The sequence below is a fragment of the Phallusia mammillata genome, chromosome 4 (genome assembly GCF_965637545.1).
Source record: "Phallusia mammillata chromosome 4, kaPhaMamm4.hap1.1, whole genome shotgun sequence".
In the NCBI taxonomy this organism is placed as follows: Eukaryota; Metazoa; Chordata; class Ascidiacea; order Phlebobranchia; family Ascidiidae; genus Phallusia; species Phallusia mammillata.
In genome coordinates, this window is record NC_137255.1 from 19,511,321 (window position 1) to 19,532,307 (window position 20,987).

The 20,987-nt window shown below is 39.1% G+C and overlaps 5 protein-coding genes across 8 annotated transcripts; 3 read left to right on the top strand and 2 right to left on the bottom strand.

Annotated features, from left to right (window-relative positions):
• The first annotated feature begins 3 nt into the window (after positions 1 to 3).
• LOC145222230 (putative splicing factor, arginine/serine-rich 7) lies at positions 4 to 4,854 on the top strand. 2 transcript variants are annotated; one of them, XM_080088300.1, is made up of 9 exons: positions 4 to 127; positions 243 to 373; positions 1,551 to 1,627; positions 1,741 to 1,809; positions 1,949 to 2,127; positions 2,433 to 2,584; positions 3,307 to 3,448; positions 3,770 to 3,871; positions 4,410 to 4,854. In XM_080088300.1, the coding sequence occupies exons 1-9, from the start codon at positions 9 to 11 to the stop codon at positions 4,603 to 4,605; spliced, it is 1,167 nt and encodes a 388-aa protein (XP_079944426.1). In that variant the 5' UTR covers positions 4 to 8; the 3' UTR covers positions 4,606 to 4,854. The 2 variants fall into 2 exon arrangements, with proteins under 2 accessions (XP_079944426.1, XP_079944425.1); XM_080088299.1 differs by having other exon boundaries at positions 5 to 127; positions 3,752 to 3,871.
• A 315-nt stretch (positions 4,855 to 5,169) lies between these two features.
• On the top strand, positions 5,170 to 9,638 carry LOC145222234 (18S rRNA (guanine-N(7))-methyltransferase-like). Of its 2 annotated transcripts, none has more exons than XM_080088306.1 (3): positions 5,170 to 5,667; positions 6,027 to 6,520; positions 7,953 to 9,638. In XM_080088306.1, exons 2-3 carry the CDS (start codon positions 6,038 to 6,040, stop codon positions 8,304 to 8,306), a joined length of 837 nt encoding a protein of 278 aa, XP_079944432.1. In that variant the 5' UTR covers positions 5,170 to 5,667; positions 6,027 to 6,037; the 3' UTR covers positions 8,307 to 9,638. The 2 variants fall into 2 exon arrangements, with proteins under 2 accessions (XP_079944432.1, XP_079944431.1); XM_080088305.1 differs by having other exon boundaries at positions 5,171 to 5,667; positions 6,014 to 6,520.
• LOC145222233 (hydroxymethylglutaryl-CoA lyase, mitochondrial-like) lies at positions 8,158 to 9,502 on the bottom strand. Its single transcript, XM_080088303.1, has one exon. It carries the CDS (start codon positions 9,500 to 9,502, stop codon positions 8,549 to 8,551), a length of 954 nt encoding a protein of 317 aa, XP_079944429.1. The 3' UTR covers positions 8,158 to 8,548.
• LOC145222235 (mitochondrial import inner membrane translocase subunit Tim13-like) lies at positions 9,571 to 10,558 on the bottom strand. Its single transcript, XM_080088307.1, has 3 exons — positions 10,306 to 10,558; positions 10,150 to 10,218; positions 9,571 to 9,978 (listed from the first exon to the last, which is right to left on the bottom strand). Exons 1-3 carry the CDS (start codon positions 10,429 to 10,431, stop codon positions 9,880 to 9,882), a joined length of 294 nt encoding a protein of 97 aa, XP_079944433.1. The 5' UTR covers positions 10,432 to 10,558; the 3' UTR covers positions 9,571 to 9,879.
• Positions 10,559 to 11,262: 704 nt separating this feature from the next.
• Positions 11,263 to 15,492, top strand: LOC145222232 (cystinosin-like). Of its 2 annotated transcripts, none has more exons than XM_080088301.1 (9): positions 11,263 to 12,068; positions 12,134 to 12,291; positions 12,552 to 12,652; positions 12,716 to 12,859; positions 12,949 to 13,048; positions 13,120 to 13,239; positions 13,306 to 13,476; positions 13,621 to 13,738; positions 13,815 to 14,626. In XM_080088301.1, exons 1-9 carry the CDS (start codon positions 11,993 to 11,995, stop codon positions 13,982 to 13,984), a joined length of 1,158 nt encoding a protein of 385 aa, XP_079944427.1. In that variant the 5' UTR covers positions 11,263 to 11,992; the 3' UTR covers positions 13,985 to 14,626. The 2 variants fall into 2 exon arrangements, with proteins under 2 accessions (XP_079944427.1, XP_079944428.1); XM_080088302.1 differs by lacking the exon at positions 13,815 to 14,626 and adding an exon at positions 14,633 to 15,492 and having other exon boundaries at positions 11,362 to 12,068.
• Positions 15,493 to 20,987: the final 5,495 nt, after the last annotated feature.

Genomic DNA, 20,987 nt, shown 5'->3' on the forward strand with positions numbered 1-20,987 from the left:
TTGCCAGTATGGCAACTTCTGTCATTCAGGTTACTAATGTTGCTCCAACATCAACACAGGAACAAATGGAAACACTGTTTGGATTTCTTGGCCCGATTGCAGAAATCAAAGTCTATCCAACCATAATGTGAGTAAAAGGTTTTCCTCTATCTGATATAAAATGTATACACAGTATGATACATATTCTAGTGAAGACTCTGTGGGTTTTAGTGACCATAAACATTCATATTTTATTGTTTTAGGAACTCTTCTGTAAAGACAACCAAAGTGGTGTATGTGCGATATAGTGACTACAGCTGTGTGGGTGCTGCTCAGCATTTGTCAAACACAGTTTTTATTGATCGAGCGCTTATGTGCATTCCTTACAAAGAAGGTAACAGTATAGTTATGTGCATGTTAGACATATATCTATAAGATCACAATCATAATAACTGGAAAAATATACTTTGTGCAATGAAATTTTACTTAATTAAATTGCCACACAAAAAAGCAATGTGATAAAACAAAGGTTTTGTATATATGCATTTACACGTTTCGGCAACATAAAGCTTTAGTTCTTTGTTTGTTTTTTGTTCTGTGCATATACTCTTCTATCTGAACACAACTGCAAGAACTCTGCCTGAGTATCAGCCAGCAGTGGCTTTTCTTCATCAGCTCACAGGTTTTTTTGAGGTTCCCATGTGACGTCGGATTCTGAAATGTGTTTACAGAGTAATTCCCACTTTAATGTGGATTAAATAGATATAAAATTAAAACATCTTTAAACATAAACATTTAACAGGCTATTTTGTTCACAAAAGTCGACATAAAAAATGTAAATAAATGAAACAGATTTAATTGTGAGTAGCATTTTGCAAGGTGAAATAATGTCCTTATAGGCTTGTTTATCATAAACCTGAATTCTGTTTGTTTTGTGTATATCCTTGTTCAGCACATCACTGTTCATGGGGTCGCAATTAGCACACACGAAATGTAACTGGACAACCGATGCCTCCAACACTTCGGAAACCTGTCATCCCCTAAACCCTGTTTTCTTTTTGTTCTTTCTGTTTATTTACAGATGCAAAGTTTGATGAAAAAGATTCACTGACGCATAAGCTGTGATTAGTAATGATCTACTTATGTTGTGTCACAGATATTAAAAATAGGTTTATAAATTGACAAATGGTTTTAAAACTGGATGGTAAAATGGTAGGTCACATGTTGAAACCCAGAGGTTTAACCCACAGTAATGCGAAAAAGGAGTGTTTTCCAAATCAGGTAAAATGATTCGAAGACACCTTTACTTTTTTCTAACCCCATCAGTGAAAGTACAAGTCAATTTGAATTTGCGTTGTGTGATAGTACATTGTAGTTTTGATAATACATATTGCACTTTACCTTGAACTTGGTCATTGTGTGTATCGATAGTAGTTATTGCAAGATATGCTGTTAGTGATGTGTGGTGAGTATTATTGTTTTGTATTCTTAACAACCATTACAGTTATGTGCTCGAAACATAACCAGAGACACAGTGTCCTTTTCAGAAATAAATCCAGATTATTTTTCAGGTATCGTTCCTGATGAGGCAACTGCAATGCAGTATTTGTTCCCTGCCACATCAGCATCTCATATTCCTGGAATGTCGGTAAATAATCTGCTCTATTTTGTGCATCTGACTGTATTAAAGCCCTCATAAACATGGACAGTTATCTTTGGTTGCCTCAAATTACTTTCAACGTGATAATTATTATTTTTTAGGCAGGAAATGAACCGGCAAAGATAGAAGACATGCGTAAAACAATCTATGTAGGAAATTTGGATTCTCAGGTAAGAATATAAAAGTACCCAAAGAGTTTACAAACAAATGCCTTAACATAACAACAGTTTTATGGTTTGTGTCATTTGTCAAGCTAATTGCTGTCTTCAGGTATTACAGTTTTGTGAAATGACCTAAAATATTTTTTAGGTTGTAAATTCTGAACAACTGACATCCTTTTTTTCCACTTGTGGAACTGTTAAAAATGTGCGACTTGGTGGAGATGAAACACAGCCGATAAGATTTGCATTCGTAGAGTTTACATCACTTGAAAGTGCCCAAAGCGCCATGCAACTTAATGGCATGAACTTTTGTGAGCGACCCCTACTGTAAGTAGATTTAAAACAATTTTGTTATGTATTGTCAAGACCCACGGATATGTTCATAAGTCTAATGACAAATATAACATTCCAAATACATGTAAAAACCGACCTGCTTAATTATGTAATCTTTTTGGCAAATGTTCATGTCATCTTTTGTGATATGAGGCTACATCAGTCACACCTATTTATAAATACTTGCTCACAAAAAAGTTCATAAAAAGGTGTAAAGAAAGTGTCATCTAAAAATCGATGAAAAGGCATAGCATTGGTGCAGCAGAAAATCATGCAAACTGTACATTTTATGTTTGCAGGATAAACGCTTTGAACAGTGCAATCGTGAAACCCCCACCAGGCTCTAAACCACCAGCTGATGCTACTGCTAGGGAAATTGATGAAGCAATGAGAAGGGTTAGAGAAGCGCAAACTTTAATTACTAAAGCATTGGAAGGTGACTCAAAATCAGGTAAATACCATAAGTACACCACATGTGAAGGAATTCGAATCCATGTGTAATTAAAGTGTAAACATAAAAACACGTAAATCTGTCATGCCATATCCATTGACTACTTGCTGGTCTGCATGAAAGCTTCAAGGCTGATCCCAGTATGGATGTATGTTACTCTTGGTACTTTTAAACAAATGTATTGTTTGGATTTTCATGAACAAAAAGTCTATAACCCTAGGCAGTGTTTAAACGTAATCCTGTCCCAGTAACCTCTTAGATTTACGCAATTCACGATGTTTCACTTAGCGCATTTCTCACTGTATCATCTAAGACAGTGGTTCACCACCAGGGCCCATGGCCCCCCAGGGGGGCCACGAGCTGTGTTCTGGGGGGCCACAGGAGTATATTCACCAGAAACACCCACTAAAAGCCATTTTCTTTTTTTAATGCGCATAACTAAGTGTGTGTTGTAAATAACTTTATTCCTAATTTTATCGACTATTTCACACACTATTTGCGTATATTAAAGTTTTTCACGATTACAGATTATTTTTTACTCTATTCGACCTGTTTAAAGCCGAAATTGCGATTTCAATTTTTTAAGGGGGCCTCAGGACTTACAGGGTTACTGGAAGGGGGCCACAAGGTCAAAAAGTTACGTGTAGGGGGCCATGGTCCACGTAAGGTTGGGAACCACTGATCTAAGAGGTGTTGTCAATCACCTCGTTTTGTTATTTCAGGAAAGAAGCGCTCACGAAGTCGCTCGAGGTCACGTGACAGACACAGGAGACGGAGATCGAGGAGCAGGGACAGGTCGCGACGCCGGCGTTCGCGTTCCAGGTCGCACGGTCGCTCGCGGCGTTCCAGATCGAGATCACACAGGTTCGTCTGTTTGACATTCCTTTTGTGCCATGATTGCGACAAAGATACGAAGGAACCAAATGTCGCTAAGTTTAATACAGTTCGGGAAAAGATCAAGGGGCTTTAATGGGCTCGTGTTGCTTGATTGTGTATTATCTTGGAAGCTAGTACACTAGTAGTTTAAACTTAGTAGAAAAACTCCGTAACGGTTATCGCACTTTTAGTGCTCGGGTTTACATAACTTTGATGTCATGGAATTTTTGTTGTTGAAATAATGGTCTAAAACAGTACCAACTGAACATGTATCATATGTTTGTTCACAAGAAAACAATATTGTCCCAGGAGTCGACGTAGAAGTCGCAGTCGAAGCAGAGATAGAAGGAGAAAAAGAACCAGGTCTCGATCTCCACGCAAGAAATCCGGGTCGCGTTCGCCGAGTAAAAAGTAAGCTATAGCTAAGCTGTAATATATTACACAGAGGCATCGCAATGTATCTGTTCCTACGAGCGTTACATGTACTGGCCAATGTGCTGTTGTATCCATACTAATTTTTTAAAGTGAGCTTGAAAGTTATAAATAACCATATCTTAGCTGACAATTTCAACACACTTCAGTCTGTGTATTCCATACTTCAAACCACTGCGGATACGATTTCGCCAAAAAATGATTCTGTTTAAACAAGGACTGATCATGCGCTGATTTGAGCGTGGGAAAATTGTGAGCTAAGATATGCAACTGGAATCGTCTGTTGAGCATCTGTGGATCAGGACCATCAGTACATCTTTAATTACAAATAACCAGCTACAGCGTTAGCCTATAGCAACCGAGCGTTTGGCAGCTGTGTCGTAATATTTACCTTCAGTAATATAAAATCTTAAGTTGAAAACCTTACAAATAATATATTAAGAGCAAAAACAAGCGGTGATATTGTCTTTACCTGAAAGTCGCTGTTGCTAAATGTGAAAAAATATTTTGTGCGCAGGAGCAGCAAATCACATCGCAAAGACCGAAAACGGGATCGGGATCGTGACCGTGATCGCGATCATAAACGCAGCAAGCACAAAGATGAGAAAAAAACTGCCGGAGAGAATGGAACGGAGGCAGATGAAAAAGCAAGCGAAGCAGCAGAAAAGAATGGAGCCCCTGCACCCCCTGCGCCCGAACCTGTTGAAACCTAGTTCGAATTAGGTCGCTTTTTTAGATTCTTGCTGCTTTTCAAAAACTCTTAGGCACAGGGCTTTGCACTACTACCAGAAATGTTTGATGATCTTCTGTACAAAATCTTTGGATCACATTTTTGTTTTCACTACTTCAAGCTGAAATAGGTTGCAAGATGTTGTGCAGGCACTGAACTGTAAATAGTTGGAGCAGCATTACAACTGCCTGTGCTGAATCATTTGAAATGCGCAATAAACGAACGCCATGTGTTTCTTTTTATTTGTTCATGCGATTTGGCTGGATTATCCCCCAAATGTAGGTAAATTAGTGCCTAGTTAGAAACAGAATTGCATTTGTACATAAATTGCGGCTTTATTTGTTGTGAAACTTCATAACGCTACGACTGCAATCAAATGAAAAGCAGCATATTTTCCTATGCCGGTTTTCGGTTAAATTTGTTCCCTAGGCACGTCTCTTGTGGTTAAAACCTAACCAGATGTTCTTTAATCGCTTAAAGCAGCAGAAATTGAGAATTCAAGCAGGACGAGCACTCAGTTGGTTAAGGTTTTCAAGTTTAGATATGAACTGTAATATACCAGGTTTCGAACCGTTTGCCTTTTTGTTGCAAATGCACCACAATGTTTCTGTATGACTTCATAATTGCCTGCTGCACCAGGGTTTTACTCGCGGGAAGACGTAATTTACACGTGTTGTGGTATTTATGTGATAAATTGCTCCGATAAAATGGCGAAATGACTAATGTTCACATACCTGTGCAAAAACCGTTTCACATATACCTTAAAAGCTTTGTTGAGTTGAGACTGAGAAGAGATCAGTGCAACACTGTAATCATCTTACAGGTCAAGAATTCTTTTCCACATAACAAGTGGTTGGTAAGGGAATTCCCCGCTCCTTCACGTGCGTTTGTCAAGCAGAACGGCAGATGGGTGTCTATCACAAAACCTCAGAAAGTTATTTGGTTATGGGTACGAATTGACCAGAGCAGTTCTAGGTGTACACTGCATGGTTTGGAAGCAGTTTAATACAATACTTTTGGTGACTAAAGTATTTAAAAAACGGAGGTAAATTTTCATGCTTACATCATGTTTAAAATCATATTGATGTTGCAAATTTACTTTTTAATGCAGATATACTGCTGGTAAAAACTGCAACTAAATAGCAAAAAAGTATCTCAAAATAAGCCATTTTATGCTACATAAGATTTGAAACTTTTCGTCAGTGTTTTATGCTGTTAGTCATAGTTTTGTCATTTGGTGCGCAACACATAAAAGGTGATGTTTCTTTAATGAAGACTTTATTTGCCATGCACGGAAGTGGAGAAATTTACTGCATAAGTGTTGTTATTTTGCCGAATTGTTTTATTCTAAACTTTGGGTAGATAATGAATTACCTTTTTATGAATTGTAGAAGTTTTGTGAAGGGTAATTAGACATGACTTCAAAAAGAAGACCAGAGCACCAAGCGCCCCCAGAGATATTTTACAATGAGGAAGAGGCAATGAAGTACACAACCAATTCGCGAATGATTGAAATTCAATCGGAGATGAGTGAGAGGGCAATCGAGCTGTTGAATTTGCCAGAAGGCACTCCCTGTTTGATATTAGATGTAGGTTGTGGCTCTGGCCTTAGTGGTGAATGTCTAACAGAGCATGGGCATGAGTGGTTCGGCATGGACATCAGTGCTGCAATGCTAAATGTGGCCAGAGAGAGGGAAATAGATGGAGATGTTGTTTTAGCTGATGCTGGTCAAGGTGTAAGCTTCCGACCTGGTACATTTGATGGAGTTATCAGTATTTCAGCCCTACAGTGGTTATGTAACGCTGACAAGAAATACCATAAGCCACAGAAGCGACTTTACACCTTTTTCTCCACTCTGTATGCATCTATGAAGAATGGAAGTAGGGCCGTGTTTCAGGTATAAGAATTTTTTTTGGATTTTAGATAACCCCAAAGAATAAATAACCTCCTTTATATTCTTCTGCAACTCACATAACTCTAGAACAGTGGTTCTTAACCAGGGGGGCACGCCCCCTAGGGGGGCGCCAGACATTTCCAAGGGGGGCGTGAGCCAAAAGTTAAATTAACTTTTTTGCAAGTGTAGTGTATTGTTTGCGAGCACAAGCGTTTTCAAAAAGAAATGAATATGATGATGCAATACCTTATGGCAGTGGTCTTCAACCTTTTTTAAAGGCGACCCCAATTTAAAAGAAAATTAAATCAACATTTGCATGCGACCCCATTTTTTCCGATAGGGAGAAAAATGTTTGTAGTAATGCAGAAACTTAAACTATTTTTATGTAAATATGACCGCTCAATTTTCCAGTATACTTTAACTATTTGCATTCAGCGTGCGTTATTACGCTCAACTGTTAGAGCCCAAACGTTTTATTTAATTTGACCAGTCTAATTCGCTTTAAAGCTCACCAGTTTGCAGAAATCAGTAAATTGATGTATATTTTCCTGTACCCGCTGTATTATTTTGGACACAATATGTCATTAATGGGGCTCTATGGCGTAACAATGGGCTAGATGACTTGTGTTTCATAATGGATTACTGCATTACAATGATTAGATTGTGACTAGAGCTATCAAGTTATACTGCAGAACATGAGCAAAGGTTGCGAACTAGAACAAAAACGTATCATTTTTTGGTAATAAATTTAAACGGCAATAAATTGAATTGATAGCGACCCCAGAAAAAGTTTAGGCGACCCCACTTGGGGTCGCGACCCACAGGTTGAAGACCACTGCCTTATGGCGTAACACAAATTTTGAGTAATGACATATGTGGCAAAGTTTTTAGTTTGTCAGTTTAAAACAGGGGTCACCAATTTGTCACATACCAACTAATGCACGTTTATTCTACCACAAAGAACTACAAAGGCAATTGTTCGCACACAATTACTATTCTTTGCTTTTGCCTGTGACGTAACAAACTGCTTTTAGATGATTCTATGCCTTGTAATCTTGTTCCAGGTAAAATTATTACTAAAATGTATTATGAATGTTTGCACAATCTTTAACGCCCCGGGGCCGTAATTAGGTGATCCCTGGTTTACAACAAACTTCTGGTAGTTCCATTGCTGCATGTGTTCGAAAAAACTGTCGTTTTTTGCCTGTTTCAGGGGGGCGTGAAGTGCCCGACAAACACCTTAGGGGGGCGTGGACAAAAAGAAGGTTAAGAACCGCTGCTCTAGAAGAACTATTGATTTACCTTTTTCTGTACAAAACTAAACACCAGTTTGCTTTAATATTTACTTAAATAGATTGGAACGTACAAATACGTTGATGTAAGATGTTTCAATTGCTGCCTAAGATGGGTAATGCAAACACTACTAATTTTGTAGATTTACCCAGAAAATCCACAACAACTTGAATTGATAACCACCCAGTCTGTGAGAGCTGGGTTTGGTGGTGGAGTTGTAGTTGACTATCCTAACAGTACGAAGGCCAAAAAGATATTTTTGTGTTTGTTCTGTGGAAATCAAACACCAACCTTACCTCAAGGACTTGGAACTGGTGAATCGAGTCAACATGTGAAATATACACAGGAACGATCACAAAATAGTTTTCACAAACGACAAAGCATAAAAAAATCAAGGGACTGGATAGCTGAGAAAAAGGAAAGAAGAAAACGCCAGGGAAAATCAGTTCGGCCCAACACCAAGTATACTGGTCGCAAGCGCAAAACACATTTTTAGGATCTTATAATAATAAAGTATTATAACAAACATTGTGTATGGGTGTAATAGCAACAGTTTCAAGTACAAGATACATAATATGTGACAAAATACCACTTCATACAAAACTTACACAATTCCTTGACATTAATTTAACACAAACATTAATTAAGTTCATTGATAAAAAAATCTATTTAATAACACACAATATATCAACCAATGTACATTTTATGGTATATACATGTTGCACTAAAAAGTGTTTGCTACTGTTTTTTGTTTTGTAATGCTCTTCCTACTTTAGACTCACTCTTTCTGCCTAAAAATGTGCTAATGTTATTTCCAACCGAGACAAGTTGATCCAAATCAATACCAGTTTTTAATCCCATACCATGTAACATATAGACAACATCTTCTGAGGCAACATTTCCAGATGCTCCGGCTGCATAAGGACATCCTCCAAGACCAGCAACAGAGGAGTCAATTGTTCTTATTCCCTGTGTTATTCCCATCAAAATATTAGCCAATGCTTGGCCATATGTGTCATGACAATGCAGTGCTAACTTTGATGATTCATTGCTTTTTAGTAAAACATCTAATAGGTTTCTGATTGATCCTGGAGTGCCAACTCCAATTGTATCACCAAGGGAAACCTCATAACACCCCATATCTAACATCTTTTCAGTCACTTTCAGTACTGCCTGTGGAGAAACTATTCCTTCATACGGACAGCCCACCACACAGGAGACATAACCTCGGACTGGGATTTGATGCTCCTTTGCTGCTTCAACAACTGGTAAAAAGCGTTCCAAACTTTCCTGAATGCTGCAGTTAATGTTTTTTTTGCTAAATGACTCCGAAGCTGCACCGAAAATAGCTACTTCGTCTGCATTAGCTTTTTGAGCCCCTTTAAAACCTTTAAGATTTGGGGTCAAAGCAGCATATTTGGTGCTTGCCGCTCGACTGATACCCTGCAATACCTCAGTGTGATCTTTCATCTGTGGTACCCATTTTGGTGAGACAAAGCTTGTAACTTCTATGGTTTGAAAACCACAGTTGGTGAGATTGTTTACAAGGTCAATTTTGGTAGAAGTCGGTACCACTTGCTTTTCGTTTTGGAGACCATCTCTTGGTCCAACTTCGACAATTTTCACAAAATCAGAGAGCAGTCTCTTACTACTTTGTCTTATTAATTTAAGGTGCTTTAATGTCAACAACATGTTGCTTAAACACTGCAAAATAAAATGAAAGACATTCCAGAAAGCCCAATGAAGATGACGTGTAAAAATTAATGTGCATAATAAAGCAGATTCATTTTTGACTAAAAATACATAATTTTTTTTGAAAATAAACAATCCCAAGCAGACAGTAAAAATGTAAATCACATCAAAAGTATCACTTGGTATTGCTGGTATTCCAAAACAATAAAATGTTTATGCATCAAAAGCATAGGTTGTCCAAAGCACTTGCAAGCTTTGGAGTTTTAAGTTCTAATAACAAAAATACAACTTCACATCATTTCAGTGGCTGTCAATGTCACTGAGGTTTTGCATTTGCATAACAATTCACAATTGTAAAATTTCACACTATGCAACTATTATTGCATATTAGAATGTTGTCTAATTTTGTTTGTTACAGTCCTTGATACACAGTTCCAGGAATCAACATATCTGTCCACGCATTTTGCAAGGCATTTCTACAAAAGAATAAAACAATTATTTCAGGTAAAGTTATCCAAACATCATTTTTTTAAACTATTTTAGTTGACCACACTAATGTCACCTACAGATGTGTTATTATCATGTACAAACACCATTACACTTTAGTGTTGGCCTATTACCTGTTAAAAAAATTGGTATCTATTTACCTGTTGAGAACTGTCCAAACTTGAACCTGGAGTTTGCACACACAGTTTGAAACACTTATCATTGATGGTCTGCAAAACAAAAGCATTCACACAAATTCTTGTAGGTAAATCAGTAATATTTCAAGGCTTTTTACAGCCAACGTGTGCAGGCCTTACCTGTACTAGCATTTCTTGTTGTTGGATAGCAGCTTGCATTTCGATAACTTTCAACGATTCTGCAACCGTTTCCCTGTTTAGGGTTGGGGTTCCAGACGTCGATCCGTACGATGAAAAGTTGTCCATCGTCGCCTACAAAATTACTACCAGTAACACAAAAATTGAAACCGTGCAAGGGGACAATACTTATTCGTGGAAAATGCACTTTAAACACAACTAGGCAATTGAACGTTTTTTAAGTTTTCACGTGCAAACTAAAAAAACGGAGCAGCGCAGCGTACGCACCATACAATTATGGGTTTTTCGGGTTCAAGAAGATGCTAAATTTCTTAGCACAAAGCAAATAAATGGAAAACTATTATGGTAACAAAACATAATATTGTTCTCACACACTTTTAAATGAAGCAACTGTTTTATTTTAACACTTGTTCATTTGCTAGGATGCGTTACAAAAACTGCCAAGTCACCATTAGAAATATTCACAGAAATATTACTGCCTTTGTCCTTTGAAAACTGTTTGTGCCCATGTGCACCTTTATGATATATTCAGAACGAGTGATTCAAACAGACACAAGAATCTTGTTTACTCATTATCTTTCGTCATTAAACGCAGTGTGATGTCACATATAGATAAAGAACAAAACTGTGTCTCAACTATTGTTGTTCCAGTTGGTTGTTGGATTTTATCTTTTCAATGTGTTGCGGAAGACCTGGTTCAAGAGACATACTTCTACCCTGATACCTGTTGCCTGGTGGGTGATATTTGATTTAGAGATTCCGTCTCCTCCAACACGAAGAGGTAATTATACGTGTGATTGTTTGCACGAATGGAGAAGAAAATCCCGCTGCTTCTTTGCAACGTGTTTCAAAATCTTTAATTTTTACATTGCTTGTTTAAACCAGAGTCAGTAATGATCTATAAGAGAGTCATATATCCCGTTTCCATGGCCGTTGGTTCGATCGGACTTTTCCGCTATTTCAGTTCGATCGGACGCAATAAGGAATGACTCAGCATTTTTTTCAGCGATTTCGCGGACCTGCTCGCGAGGAGGTCCGATCGGACTTTTGAAAGTCCGATCGGACCAACGGCCATGGAAACGGGATAATAGTTTCAATAAGAGGGTCATAATTATTTTTGTATTCTTTCGAGTTCCGACTATCTTATGAGCTTGGGCAACATAAGCTGTGATTGTTAATAACAGTAGAAGTTGGCAATCTGATCAGCGTAAGTTTGGTCGCGAAAAGTTGACGATAGTCTTTGAGAAGAGAAGGGGAAGTCTCAGTTTTGTAAATCAGTCCCATGACTGCACAAAACTCTTTTCAGACTTTTTTTCTAGCCTATACGCCTTGCCATATGGTAGTGAATGCTTGGTGGCCGACTGATTCGGTATGACGCCTTCAATTGGCCTGGCGTACTGTGATAATTTCAGACTAGTTTTGTCGCGAAAGCTGAAAAGATGTTTCATTTATGTACAGAATACTTTTATTTGTATTTGAGGTACCGAAACCGAATACCCATATTATATACATGCTTGTAAATCTTTATTGGCAATGGCCAATGTTGGATTGTTGGTTTTATTTATTAACAGGCAGCAAGGCAAAGTTGTGCAGTATTTTTTCTGTTTTTTGTCCTCTCCAGATGTAACTGTGCAATATTTGTTTTTGTGTGTTTTAAATTATCGAAAAAATGAAATTTTATCTGTCATGTTTTCTTTGTGTTGTTCTGAGTACTGCCACCTTTACTGCTGATGGAAGCACTTCAGGTTTGATAAACTATATTGAAGGGTTTCATTTGTCAATTTGTTTGTTAACAACATATGCTTGTTAGACTTATCATGGACATCGCTAGGAAAGCTGATACCCGGGGAGATAGCAAATATGACGTTTTCGTTGTTGCCAAAACTACAAGAGAATGTTACACTCCGTTTAAATACAACACATGAGCATTCTGCTACAAAGGGATCAGCTGTTACATACCCAAAACAGGTAAAATTGATCTGCAATGTCAAGTATTTTGCATCTTCCTAATGTAGGAAAGTGTTATGCCACCTGCCAGAGCTTTGCACCTTTGCAAGGTATATTGCTGAGTCGGGGTATACAAAACTCACCAAGTTGACAAAACTAATGAACTTTGATCTTCTAAAAGATAATATTTATGCATGTTCATCCTAATTACCTTTGGCATATACATGTTGTAAATGTCAGGTATTGTTTTATTTCTTACATATACAAATTTATTTGAGCAGTTCATTTTCCCTGCGAACTTTTCCACTTTTCTTGTTCCAATCAATGCTTGTGCAGTGGGGCAAATAGTTGTTGAAGTCAACTCCACCAATGAAGATGTTAGGTAACAAAGTATTATTAACATATTGCAGTTTGCATGTTAATTGTAATTTACCCTTCATTACAGCCTTCCAGAAAGCCCTAGATTCCGAGTGTATGTGGTTCATAGCAAAACATTAGTTATTCTTAACACTGTGGTTGGATGGATTTACTTTGTGGCATGGTCAGTCTCATTCTATCCACAAGTAATTTTGAACTTCAGAAGAAAAAGGTAGGTTTCTATTTACCAATGTTGCATGTAAAAAAGTGACACTTTCCTTTTTGATTACAACTTTAACAATTATATATGTTACAATTTAGTGTTGTAGGGCTCAACTTTGATTATCTTGCATACAACATTACTGGTTTTATTGCTTATGGTTTGTACAACATTGGGTTGTTTTGGATTCCTGCAATAAAGGTATGTATTTGAAAGAAGTTGAAACCACCACATATCGAATCTAAACTGTTATCTCCTTTTAATATTTGCAGAAAGAATATATTCAAAAATTTCCTGATGGTGTAAATCCGGTAGAAGCAAATGATGTGTTTTTCACTCTTCATGCAATCCTTCTTACATCGATTACTATCTTTCAATGCTTTATATATGACGTAGGTGTTTGCATTTCTGGGCACAGCCTTCATTTAAAAAAAAACTTCTATGTACTTCTTCTGCAGAGAAATGGTCAAAAAGTGTCAAAAATTGCAATGGGTCTTCTTACAGCCGGTTGGTTGACTGTGTTTATTCTACTTTTTGTTGCTGTTGGACAGAAAATTACCTGGCTTGATTATCTTATGGCTTTTTCATATTTGAAGCTTGGTGTTACCTTGATTAAATACATTCCACAGGTAAATAAATACAATTTGGTAAACTTTGTTTTGAATAAAAGCCCAGTATCCTCATAATTGCAATGGGTTTGAGTTTTTGTTTAAATACAGATGTTTCTTAGCATTTGCTTGGTGGGATTTCAATTAAAACTTGTTTCTGTTTAGGCTTACATGAATTACAAGCGAAAAAGTACAGAGGGTTGGAGTATAGGAAATGTTCTCCTTGACTTCACTGGTGGTTCTTTAAGTATTTTGCAGATGTTTCTTCAATCCTACAACAATGGTAATTTTTTTCAACATGTAGGAGTCTGTTGGTTGAAAGTCTTTAAAAGTTTTGACACACATTTTTTCAAACTCAGTGACCTGTGAAACGCAACCCTTTGTTTATCTGGAGTATTCTTGTAGTGACCTAAATTGCAAGGGAACTGATGAGTCACTTGCAAGAAATAACAAACACTGCTGTTTGATTGTTTTTGTTTTTACAAAATTGGTTCTCCCTTTTAATCTGTTCTTGCTATCACGATTTTAAGTAAACGGATTTAAACAACAGCTGCACATGTAAACCTGTGTGGTTAGTTTTATTATCTTATACGTGTAACATAGTTTATCGGCCAACACATGTCGTTAAACCGCGTAGAAACCAGGTTGCGCCGTTTGCCTGAGACACGACAATTTGTGTCATGAAAGGCCAAACAATAATGAGTGTTTTCGCTTACTGCCCCTATATGTATCAGACAACGTGAAAGTCCAACTAAAACTAAAATCAGTGTTTGGATAGATTTGCTTTTGCATTAAAAACGCACTTTTGAAAAAGAGTTGTTTAACACTGGAGTAAAGCTAGCACTGTGGAGAGGCAACATGCTTGAGGCGATTTATTTACTACGCCAAACGATCAACGTCAACAAACGTTAATACAACACAGGTTTAATCGATAACCACTTTCAAACAATAAAGCTCGACTTTGGGTCGTTAGTTAATATCATATTCATGACCCATGTCTATTGCTGAATTGACAATCGCCAAAATCAACTGGGAATGGTAAATTCACCAGTTAACCAAACTTTAAACGCTGATTAGATTTTTCCATTGAATATGGGTTTTGTCTATATCAGGACAAAATGTATGTTTGAAGTACACAAACATGCTTAAGTAACACACTTCTAATTTGGCATTGTAGAAGAATGGGATCTAGTCTTTGGTGACCCGACAAAGTTTGGCCTTGGACTTTTCTCTGTCCTTTTTGATATCCTCTTCATAGTGCAGCACTACGTTCTTTACCGCAAGAAGCGGATTGTGGAAGGTGGGCTGCTTGCTGGAGATGATGCTAGTGACACTGATGCATAAAGTCGCTCGTTGGTTGCTCTAAGTTCTTAAATAGTGTTTCCTGTTTGTAAAGTAGCATGTCGATTTGTGTGTTTTTTAAACTTTTTAGCGGATTTTACTTTTGCGATTGTTCATAGTTTCGATTCATCAGTTTAATGAATCCACTTTTTTAAAATACGGCACTCTTTTTAAAGTAAATTTTATATCTCTTAATAATGTTAATGTTTGTTCCAATTTATTTTGTTTCCGTAACATCAAAGTGTTTCCTGGTTGAATTTATTAAAAAGTTGCGAGTTGTGATTATTTTCTATCTTTGCTTATTCGTTCAACATAATAATTTTCAGTCGGTATTGAAAAATGTCGAACGGTTGCGGGTGGGACTGATTTAAACGTATTTCATATTTTCTCTTGCAAAAGCAATTGACTTTAAATTTGCATTGTAGTTATATTCTGCTAGGGAAAGCTGTAAAGCCAACGAAGCTGTTTTATTGTCACTAGTCGTGTGTGGTAAAATATGTGAAATTATCTATTGCTGTTTTCGACGCACTTGATTTGCTGTGCATTGCCAAAGCAATGATTCACCTTTGCGTGTGTTATCAGTCGCCAGATGGGACTAAAGAGCAGTCTTAAGTTGAAACCTAGGACTAAAAAATGTGTTTTCCAAACACTGAATTGTTGTTTTCATTTGGCGCAAATAAAAAATTCGACATGTAACGTTTGTTATTACGGTCCAATCAACAATTATGTTTCTGTTACTAACGTTAGAAGTATTTTTTGTTTGCTCGGTTTAAAATACTGTGTGAATAAAATGTTGCTGCAGCGTAGGACAGTGACTTGGTTTGAGGTAATTTCGTTATTATGCAAACCCTAATTTGTATAAAACGGGTTATAACTTTTTATGCACTAACACAGTGCTCTTCAACCGGTGTGCACGGTGAACCCTAGGGTGCACCAAAATATGCATGGGGTGCACCAGTACGAAAAGGTATACAAGGGTGCATCATTAACTTAATGAACCATTAATATTTGACTTTCCGGATAGAAAAAAGGTGTAGGTTTCAACTGATGTATACATAAACCTCTGTATTTTCAGTGCGGTTGAAGTATATCTATGTCAAAAGACGTTTTAGGCAGAGTGCGGATTGACTTTTTAAGTAAACAGGGTGCCTGAGTGCGTCACAAAAAAGGTTGAAGAGCACTGCACTAACATACCGAAAAAGTTTCCCTATATCTTTACCTTCTTCAGGGCACCCTATCACAGTGCCAGTTTGCACACAATACTTGCTTTCATAATCATGCAAACTGTTATGGGGCGAGAGCATAACCCGATTTAAATCCTAATACACTTTACTCAAGGCTGTGGAATTGAGATTCCATTCACTTATCTTGTTGGCATCCAGCACCTGCGTTTCATGTTGTCCCTTCCGCTTCTAAAAGCCGCCATCGCTACTCCTTTCGTTTGTTTTTCTCATTAGCTTAGCGCCCAGCTTTTGAAAGCAAACATCATCGCAAGCCTTAGAAGCCGCCGACGATGGCTTTGTTGGTCCCTTTACGATCAGCAACGGGGGCGTGAGTGCTAGCCCCAGCTCGACGCCTATCCCACGTTAGGCCGGCTGTCCTGGTCTTTTGTGAAAATCGCCTTGTATGGCAACTTAGTTTGGGATGTAAACACGAAGTAGTTTACACCCGACACACGCCTCATTGACAACAATTAGTATCGTTACTTTTTCATCGCGTCGCACGACGTCGGTTGTTAGAGAACAACGAGAAAACAGGAATTTGCGACCGGATCCGTTTGATCGCACGACACCAGCGCTTTCACCTCATTGAGCAAGAAATCGCGCAATTCGCATCGAACAAAAGCATGCTATGTAATCCGACGCCAATTTTGTATCAAACATTCTCGATCGCCCGGGGACTCTGGTGGCTTTAAGGGGCTTTCTTCCGCTGAATGCCGATATCTTCGTTGCTTGGAAAGTGCTTCGTCGTGCTGCGTTTGATGTATGAACCGGTCCACGACCTCACCTTTTCGCGTAACTGTAAACATTTTGTTATTTTCGGAAAATTGCCTGTGACCGCTGTGCTTTTCTGAGATTCGGTGAAAGTTTATTCGGGTTAAGTTCTGCTAAGCAAGGCTTTACGGGACGTAGGAAATAGCAATTAACTTTAAATTTTCCAGTTTGATGTTTCACTATTTTTCAGACCGCGCAGCATGATCTCATCCTCAAATGTGTTTTGTTTTCAGCGAACTTTATCATTGGGTTCATGCAAGTCTCTGCTAAAAGCATGAGACACAGAAACACGATCTTGTTGTATATATCAACGCCCACATTAAGCGCAAAGAAAACATGCAGATGGTCCCAAAAGTTATTGTTCACAAAGTCGTTAACCCCGTTGTCCACTCAGCAGTGGATAGGTTTGATGTGCTTTTGCGTTGCTTGCCGTCTTTGACATGCTTGGCGAGTCGAACCCGTGTCGCCCTGCTCGGTGGGACAGTTTCGTGACAGCTGTAACCCGATGAAGATGAATGGCAAGGACGCCCAAATTCCAGCGTTCGTTACTGTTCCATCACTTGAGATTACACCACTTCACTGCAACTCATTAAATCACGCCGCAAAAGTCTTCTTAATGTGCTTTTGTTTGTCAAACCTGTTTCGTAAACTGTGTAGTTTATGTAATGGTTTCGTTCAAGTTTCTCGCCAGAATATGAATTTGTTTGCATTTCTACGGTGCGTTGGTTGTGAATTGCGCCGGCAGACCAGAAAATATCCTTGGCTGGCCTCTGTTGAGAGGTGAAGCGGGGGACAAGCTAATCCCAATGCAAACACGGCGTACTCCGGCAGCTACCAGTCTGAACACTTTCCATTTCTGCTAGCTATCCGATACCGAAAGCACCATGCTCAGAATGCGGATATCAACCGGAGATTGAGCTTCGACAAAGGAAATCGTATTATGAAGCCGCGTAACGCGACACCACATTAGACGGCAATCGCGACGGTTACGTCAGTTCTAAGTAGTGTTAGTGAATCATTAACCGTCTGTTTTGCGAGGTGCTACGGAGTTTACACCTTGACAGGACGATTGTCCACTCGTGAGAAATCGAAGGAGATCCAAATATGAGATATTCGCCAATCGCTCGCTGTTTATTTACTCCAACTACGGGGTAGTGAGTCAGGCGGTTCGGCGGACTAAATTAAAGTGGCCGTATCGCCAAATACATCATCGCCCGATGTTCCTAGCCGTTTTACTTCATAGACGCCCCCCGACAACTCGAAACGCAAATAGCAACGCTGTGTGCTCTGCGTTAATTCCCCCTTTTGGCGCGGGGTCACTTTGACCGCGGGCACTTTCGTTTCGACCGAGTCTTGGCAAATCATCCATGCATGTGCTGGAAAAAATTGCCACCTTTCCTTGTGCACTTGATGTGGTGAGAAAACATTTGCAAACAGCCGCAAAATTAATGGACGGATCAGATGCGCTTCGTGCCCTTGTCAAACTGCGGGCAGTTTAAGTTGTTTGTTGCATGGGGGAGTGCTGTTTGTTTTGGGTCTACGAATTCCAGCCAAGACAACCCGGTTCACCAGCACCGGATTAACTATACGTAATGAAGCCAGCGTATTTTTTACCATTCTGAACACAAAGCGTGCGACAGGGAAACCGTTTTCAGTCCCCACAATGCACAAACACAGAACAAAGAATTTTATCAATCGTCGGCCGTTAAAGTCCTCGCGGCATGTTATCGTTGTCATGGATGACTTACGGCATTTCGTACTTTGACGCAATCGTTTACGAGCTGTCCGTCAAATAGCAGCTGTCCTGGCGAGATCGAACCGGCCCAAGTAATGGCGTCCATAATTGTATCACGTTTGCGCGAGGAGCCTTTGCCGCCTGTTCAGCGTTTGACCCTGGAAGCCTGTAAACATACCACAACACCGGAAGACAGCAGAAGTGATTGACGTCAAGCAAACTGCACGATCTGTCGCACTGCAGATCCAAACGAAAGGAATTTGGATTTGCTGGGGCTTGATTCGTCAATGTGTCCGTGATTGGCACCGCCAAAGGGTCGCATCTGGCAACTGGCAACGTCGATGAGATTCCTTCGTCCACTCGTGGGAATTCCGTACACGTTTGGCAGCGCTATTGGGGCAGCAAGATGTCAATGGACATTTACTTAACGGTCACGTTCGCAATGTCCTGCATGATTCATTTCTGCAATATCGGAAACATTTGCACTCAATGTTTCCTGCCAGGGTACAATAACCGCAAAATAACCTTGGAATCAATCCCATCATATCTCTTGCTTGTTGAGTTGCTATTTCTGTATCACACAGTTGGTTGGACGCCGAGTACGGGTTAGAATCGGGTGTAGCGCACCTTTCTGCTCTAGTGGGACGTTTTGAATTTACTTATTTGTTTAATCCTGTCAGCTTTTAGCTTGCGGCGCAAATGCCGTCAAGCAAATGGGCTTTTCTTGTTGAAGCGATTTGCAGCGCTTGCCTAATTAAATATTTATTTAGATCCATGAATGGTTTTTCCAACTAATGTTTCTCGTGAAAACGTTTAACCTGAAACGCATCGCAGTTGATTGAAGAGGGAAATGTGGGGACTCTTCCGTTACTTGTGAAAACACCTTCGCTTCAGCAAAATACCTTTCCTTACAACACGGACTAGCAATTAAATCGGCGGATTTTGGTTTATAAACGCGACATATCGACCGAGTGATTGGCATTTGGTGTGGTAAGGTGCTTTTATTCGTAGACCTGCGTGCTTAGGCCACAGATCATGGATTTCGCACGTAAGAACCATAAACCAATAAAGACAAGAGGTTGCGAGTGCTGGTTCTATCGACCGGTGACTACACAACATAGGACTCCGTTTAACCTGTGGATTAAAGCGGGTCGGGGAAGAGGGCACTTACACAAGCTACGTTTACCAGCTTTCGATCGATGCGTGGGACTCAGTGACAAGTGCTGCTTGATTTATTGTTTACTGCTTGTTTTCACACTAATTGAATCGGCCCTCCAAGAGCAGGTGGCGTATGTTGATGGGCCTCTTTGTGATTGGCTGTTTCTTGTCCGTCACTATATGACGTCATAACTGGTACGAGCATCTATCAGGGGTCACCAAACTTTTTTCACTGCGGGCCGGATAAGTTTAATAATGATTCGCGCGGGCCGCATGGTTTACAAGCGCCCTCTTTCCAACTTGTGTTTGTCTCTGTTTCAAAGCTGACCAGAAGGCTCCTGCTTTCATTCAACGAATATCGTAAAACTTTTGTTTTCAGGTCCTAAGATAAGTATAAAAAAAAATTTGTGCCGGCACATAGGTAGGAGGGGACATGCGTAAAATTACGAAAAGTTACCTAATTATTATTATCAACTTAACAAATCAAAACAAATCTTTCTTCCGAAAGATTTTCTTGCTTGGAAAATACGTCGAATAAAAGCACGTTTGTATGTGATTATGAATTTGGTACGACTTTAAGCTTAAAGCAACTTATACCAAGTGAGATTTTTTGCGAATGTTCCAACCGCAACTGGTTTATCTTTGACCCAAACTGCCTTTAAACCGTGTATCGCAGTAATCCGGACAAAAGCGCATCTTGTTGACTGGGGTTGCCGAGACGCGTGACGTGTTTCAGTCACAACAAGGAAACCACAGAGCACGACGAAGGCATAAATTTTGCAAGTCGTGTCAGGCGATGTTTGCATGCACGAACTTCTCAGTTCAGGGCGAGCCAAGTTTTTGCACAGTTATGACTTTGCAGTTCCACGTTTCACACTCAATCGTGAATGGCAAATTGTTGGGATATGGCATCAGGTGGCAATCTGCTGCCAAATTGACGCGCATAGTTTCCCTGGGAAAACGCATTTCGCCGGGTTCGTGCAAGGACGCTTACGATGGAAAGAACCCCTGTTGTCAGCGATATGTAAAAACCCAATTTCCGACCTATTTGCATTTTTCGATTTATTGCTTTTACGATCGAAAGCGAAATGACAAATATGTTATTTCAAGGTCTAGACGTCTCACAAATATGCAGTTGTCAAATGTGATATAGCCATACATCAACACGATCTGTAAACTATAATATATCGAAAAGCAAAATTTAACAAAAAACTGAGTTGTTCTTTCCCAAGCTAATGCGGTAAAGTTTGTTTTTCAACACGAGTTTAGCTATTGTATATTATTTTGGAGAAACATATGGTTCC

Coding starts and splice junctions, on each gene's coding strand:
- LOC145222235 (XM_080088307.1), bottom strand. CDS start 10,431: ATGGACAACTTTTCATCGTACGGATCGACGTCTGGAACCCCAACCCTA. Junction 10,219..10,305: donor AACAAGAAATGCTAGTACAG/GTAAGGCCTGCA, acceptor TTTGTTTTGCAG/ACCATCAATGATAAGTGTTT. Junction 9,979..10,149: donor GTTTGGACAGTTCTCAACAG/GTAAATAGATAC, acceptor ATTCTTTTGTAG/AAATGCCTTGCAAAATGCGT.
- LOC145222232 (XM_080088301.1), top strand. CDS start 11,993: ATGAAATTTTATCTGTCATGTTTTCTTTGTGTTGTTCTGAGTACTGCC. Junction 12,292..12,551: donor CTGTTACATACCCAAAACAG/GTAAAATTGATC, acceptor TTATTTGAGCAG/TTCATTTTCCCTGCGAACTT. Junction 13,477..13,620: donor TGATTAAATACATTCCACAG/GTAAATAAATAC, acceptor GTTTCTGTTTAG/GCTTACATGAATTACAAGCG.
- LOC145222233 (XM_080088303.1), bottom strand. CDS start 9,502: ATGTTGTTGACATTAAAGCACCTTAAATTAATAAGACAAAGTAGTAAG.
- LOC145222230 (XM_080088299.1), top strand. CDS start 9: ATGGCAACTTCTGTCATTCAGGTTACTAATGTTGCTCCAACATCAACA. Junction 128..242: donor AAAGTCTATCCAACCATAAT/GTGAGTAAAAGG, acceptor TTATTGTTTTAG/GAACTCTTCTGTAAAGACAA. Junction 3,449..3,751: donor TCCAGATCGAGATCACACAG/GTTCGTCTGTTT, acceptor TTTGTTCACAAG/AAAACAATATTGTCCCAGGA.
- LOC145222234 (XM_080088306.1), top strand. CDS start 6,038: ATGACTTCAAAAAGAAGACCAGAGCACCAAGCGCCCCCAGAGATATTT. Junction 6,521..7,952: donor GAAGTAGGGCCGTGTTTCAG/GTATAAGAATTT, acceptor CTAATTTTGTAG/ATTTACCCAGAAAATCCACA.